Below are 4,847 nucleotides of genomic sequence, written 5' to 3'. Positions count from 1 at the left end.
AAGAATCAGGCAAAAATTCCAAACAACTCTTGGGGCATCAGGGTTAGAAGACAATTATTATTTCTTTTTTTCATTTCCTTTTTCTTTTCTTATGTTCATAATTTCCGGGACGGCGTAGTTCATACATTTTGATATATGACAGATCAGAAGGCAACCTAATACTCAACCTGAAGTGAGACAAATTAGATAACCTTCACCAGAAATGAAAAGGGAAAGAAACAAAAAATACATATCATGAAATTTGTTATGATTAGCAAATGGAGGAGAAAAAAAATAGAGAGCCACAATCTCGACAACTTTCCAATGCCCAAACAAATTAACCCAACGACCACAAGCTCTAGCCAGTCTTTAACTTTTTGGTTGAGCACATACAGCAATTGCTCATCTTACAGTATAAAATGGGAATCTAACTTCCCATGCTCTCCGGGCTTGTGAATCTAACATCCCATGCTCCTAGGTCCTGCGATCCACCGTGGTAATATGACCATTCTGAGAATGATATTGTTATGAAAGACAAAGAATCACTTCCCAAAATTCTCTAACAAGCTGCTAACTTGGCCTATTTGGTGCTTCCTTAAATACTAGCAATTCTGGAAATATCATTGCTTAACCCAAACAGGCCTGAAGAAATCCTATGAGCACTGGTGCAACCATTGCTACTCTTAGAACATGCCTTGTCAATAGTCTCCCCATATCCCCACATTATTATCCTTTGATAACATTAATCCAGAGAAAATACTTAAATTTTATAACGCAAAATGCAATATGAGTTCAAAAGATTAGACATGATCATATAAGCCAATCAAGATTATCTCTTACACTTGCGAGAAAACATATTTCATTCTTTATTTCTTAAAACTAAAATCAAGCACCAGAGAAAAGAATACATTCGAAGGAGAGCTGAAACAGAATTTTGATGCTTAGGGCACAATGATCATATACAATTAGCATATCCAGAATGTTTTTCCATGCCAGTTACAATGGTAGGTGGTAACTACAAAGAGTATGAAGTCAAAATTGGAAATGTTGGTGCCTTCAGAGAAAACATCATACAATCACACTCAACCGAGCTATCTCACTCACCATCTTCGTACTAATGATGTTAGCAACTGCAACCATTTGTAAATAATTGTCTATTAGGATTTAGGAATCAGCATATAAGGCATCAGCAGAGATAAAAGTGAACTGGAAGCTATCAAAGATAAATACCATACCGACTAACCATCTTTATCTTTAAAGTGAAAACGAGCAGCTAATATGTCATTCAACTCTTGTCGTAGATAATACACTATGCATTTTCAAATGATAGATCAAACAAAGTTTCATAATGCATAACTGATGTAGAACTCAAGGTACTAACTCAAAAGATAGTCCAGTTCAACCAAAAACCAAATAATCATGTAGAGACTACACCCTTCAAGAAATTGCAAAATGACTTCAAAGAAATATCAAATTACTGATTCAAGTTCTAAGATACCTAAAGGAATATTAAAAGTTGCTTATAGGTCCTTATCTCCAAGATGGGCTAGGGGCACCATTAGGACTTTGGCTATGCCCACAGAGAGGAATACACACTAAACCACTACTATATAGTGCACGACTTAAAAGGGCAAATTTCCAGAAAGCCAGTATTCTGCATTCCCGAATGACTTCAGGGGCACCGGGTCCGCAGAAGAGAAGAGTACAAAATGGTCATAATCAAGCAGTTAAGACAAGCATATACAGCACATAGTAGAGTGGTATATATCACTATAAGAAGATAGAAAATATTCATAAACTTGCATGCACCAAGCTGAAATCTATCTTCTTAACCTTTCAATAATTAAAAGATTACTTAAGGATGAAAAACTGAATACCTCAAAGAGCTCAAAGGGGCTGCCACGGCGGTAGACATCATTCTTCTTACTCTCGTTAGTAGGGAGAATGCTGGATAATAGTGCTCTCCATCCCACAAGTAAAACGGCAGTGCTTCCCATTGTTACCAAGACAAAAGTATATGGTGGAATGTGACCTGATGTTACTGCCCTTATAATTAATCCCAGCTATGAAGCAGATAAACGAGAACAAAGAGGAGCTTAGTTTATCAACAGCCATGACAGATTAGTTAAACAATGTGCCCATGAAAAAGCAAAACTGAAATGAAAACCAATATACTAAGAATAGCAAATAAGCAAGGCATGGACAGAGAAAACCTCAACCTAAAAGGTTCGACCTGACTTCAATTTAAACGAGAAAGAGTTGCTTGATAGAGATCGTACACTTAACTGAAATAATGAACAAGAACAGTATTTACAATGCCTTGAAGCTGGCAGGATAATATATTTAATAAAGTATAAACTTTGTATTTTACACATATACACAGCGTCTAAGCTATATATATGCACACACTTATATTGGTTCCTGTCTGACCTCTATTGAGCAGATTGAGGTCAGTGGACTGTGAATACTTACATCGGGGATAGAAAGATTAGATAAGCTGCTGTGCCAATGAACAAGAAGGACAATAAATGATTCTATCATATATAGACTTCTCAGGCATAGGTTTTTTCAATGTGCCATCATTGGCTTTCCAATTACATGTTCAATATGCGCAGAAAGAGAGAGGAAGCTCCATTGAGTCCACTTCTTTTTAGTATATAACTCAGAATGGTCCTCACTCATTATCGAACCATTAAGCAAATAACTAAGTGTCCTACTTAAACATTTAAAAAAGGTAACAACTAGATAGGATTGAAGTATGTAAAAGGCAAATAAGAATTTATGAAGCAATACATGAGAAAATAAAATGATCTCCTAATCAAATATGTCCAGATGGTGACAAATTTATGGAGTCCAACTCTAACCGTAACCATATTGTTATTATGACATTGGCATTTCCTAGCATAAGTCTCTTTCAAAACAATTAAAATAAGAAAATCTCTGACATGCAAACTCCTTTTCTTGTGAAAATATCAAGCAAATTGAAACTTACAGGAATCCCTACAGCCCAAGATTTAACAGCGGCAATAACAGCTTTAGAGGGACCATTCATTCCACGACCATCCTCCCCATAACCTCCAAGGAAGTAAGCCCCCAAGAACCACCCTGTTCAATGTCATAGTCCGCATTCACTTTCTTTTAAAGTAAGAGAAAACCATCAAATAAAAATAAAATAAGCAAGAAACAACAGTACATATATATTTATATATATACCAGCAACAAATGGGTCAGCAGTGCGCAATGTCTCAAAATCAAAAACAGAGTAACCGTGGCTAAATCTTCCAATTGCAGAGAACAAAAGCAAAGCCAATACATCTCCACCAGAAATCAAGGCTACCCGACTGAGAAATAATGGCAATAGAAACAAGGACTTTCAAGGCATAAACAACAACAGAGAATCATTTAAAAAAATCATCAGGAAAAAAGAATCAGAGTGAATGAATTAAAGAAAAGAGAAATTAAAAAATACCCCCATTTGTCCAAACGTGAAGAGGAAGAGGGTTTCTCAAACTGAATAACTCCTTCCAAAGGAACATTTTCTTGACCCACGAAAACGGTTTCATCAGTTCTAAAAGAAGGAGGAGGTGAATTGTTGGTCGAAGGAGATTGCTTAGTTGTTGAAGAAGTGGGGGAATCAGAACTTCCATCAGCAGCCTTGGCCAGAGTGAGATGATGATAAAAGGATTGTCTTTTCTTGGAAATGAACTTGGGTCCTCCAGCGGTGGCATTATTAGAGAAGAAAAGAGGTGGTTTTTTGTGTGCGAATTTGGGAGGAGAAATGTGGGTACACGTACATCTTCTTGCTGATAGACCTCCTCCTGCACCTTGACTTACCAGCAGCATTTTTGAACCTTAATTTCCACTCAATTGTTCAATCGCCTCTTTAGTACAGTTAATCTATCCATCACTCATCATGTGATTGTGGGGTTCTCCGCTTTTGTTACCTTGTGATCAACGCCTTCAATATACTCTCCATTTTTTTCAGGTTTCTAACGTCTGTAAATTTTGTGGTCTGTCATTGGTGCGGCCTTTTTACTTGGCCTGTTTCTTTAGAATGTTTGTCACGACTCATTAAAATTAATAATTAATTATTTAAATTATTAAAACTTATAATTATATATAAAATCGCGTAATATTTATAATCAAGTATATTCTATATATCAATAATATGTTACAAACTATTGATATAAATTTATAGAAAAATATTATAAAAATTAATATTAAAATCTAATAATTAAATATCAAAATATTGATTACAATTTATAAAATTTCAAAATTAATAACATTTAAAGCTCGAAACCTATTACTAAAAAAAAAAAAAAACTAACTTGAACAAATTAATTTTTTTATTTTTGAAGTGAAAAATCATCTATATATTTAAAAAAAAAAAAACTTTTATCTAAATACTAAAAGTTATAAATATATTATTCAAAAATAAGTAATACTATATGTATCATAAACAAAAACCATCGATTTTATAATTAAGATTATTATCTTCAACAATGAAATCGATTTTAATTTAAATTGTGTAATATTAGGGCGCGATGTTGCTTGATATTGGACAAAATACAATGATAGTGGTGGGAAGCTAAAGGATAAGGCTCTATTTGGCTCCTAACTTACTAAAAATGATCTACTTACTCCAATCAAGATATTCAGTTCATAATAAAATTTAATTATTTGAACTATATTAAATACCAAACTTTATAGAAATGTTTTTTTGATTGAGTTAGAAAAAATATTATCTAATTTTATATAATTTGATTTTAATATCTAATAAAAACTAATGATTATTAATTAGTATTTATGAATTTTGGTGATTTATATTATTTATAAAAATTAACTAGCAGTATATAAATAACAAATTT

General features: G+C 33.5%; 1 protein-coding gene across 3 annotated transcripts; it reads right to left on the bottom strand.

Annotated features, from left to right (window-relative positions):
* Positions 1–210: 210 nt before the first annotated feature.
* On the bottom strand, positions 211–3,984 carry LOC8265252. Of its 3 annotated transcripts, none has more exons than XM_048371397.1 (5): positions 3,449–3,980; positions 3,193–3,320; positions 2,972–3,084; positions 1,857–2,042; positions 211–460 (listed from the first exon to the last, which is right to left on the bottom strand). In XM_048371397.1, exons 1-5 carry the CDS (start codon positions 3,820–3,822, stop codon positions 407–409), a joined length of 855 nt encoding a protein of 284 aa, XP_048227354.1. In that variant the 5' UTR covers positions 3,823–3,980; the 3' UTR covers positions 211–406. The 3 variants fall into 3 exon arrangements, with proteins under 3 accessions (XP_048227354.1, XP_002510050.1, XP_015572271.1); XM_002510004.3 differs by lacking the exon at positions 211–460 and adding an exon at positions 822–1,109 and having other exon boundaries at positions 3,449–3,976; XM_015716785.3 differs by lacking the exon at positions 211–460 and having other exon boundaries at positions 1,982–2,264; positions 3,449–3,984.
* Between the last annotated feature and the right edge of the window lie 863 nt (positions 3,985–4,847).

The sequence above is a fragment of the Ricinus communis genome, chromosome 2, assembly GCF_019578655.1.
Source record: "Ricinus communis isolate WT05 ecotype wild-type chromosome 2, ASM1957865v1, whole genome shotgun sequence".
Classification (NCBI taxonomy): domain Eukaryota; kingdom Viridiplantae; phylum Streptophyta; class Magnoliopsida; order Malpighiales; family Euphorbiaceae; genus Ricinus; species Ricinus communis.
Note: the sequence above shows the minus strand (reverse complement) of the source record. Positions and strands in the feature narration are given on the sequence as shown.

What these genes read in the sequence shown, in the direction of transcription:
- LOC8265252 (XM_048371397.1), bottom strand. Translation starts at nt 3,822, where the DNA reads ATGCTGCTGGTAAGTCAAGGTGCAGGAGGAGGTCTATCAGCAAGAAGA. An exon ending in TGCTGACCCATTTGTTGCTG is followed by an intron (nt 3,085 to 3,192) that starts GTATATATATAA and finishes GACATTGAACAG; the next exon opens with GGTGGTTCTTGGGGGCTTAC. An exon ending in CTTGGGCTGTAGGGATTCCT is followed by an intron (nt 2,043 to 2,971) that starts GTAAGTTTCAAT and finishes TCTGCTTCATAG; the next exon opens with CTGGGATTAATTATAAGGGC.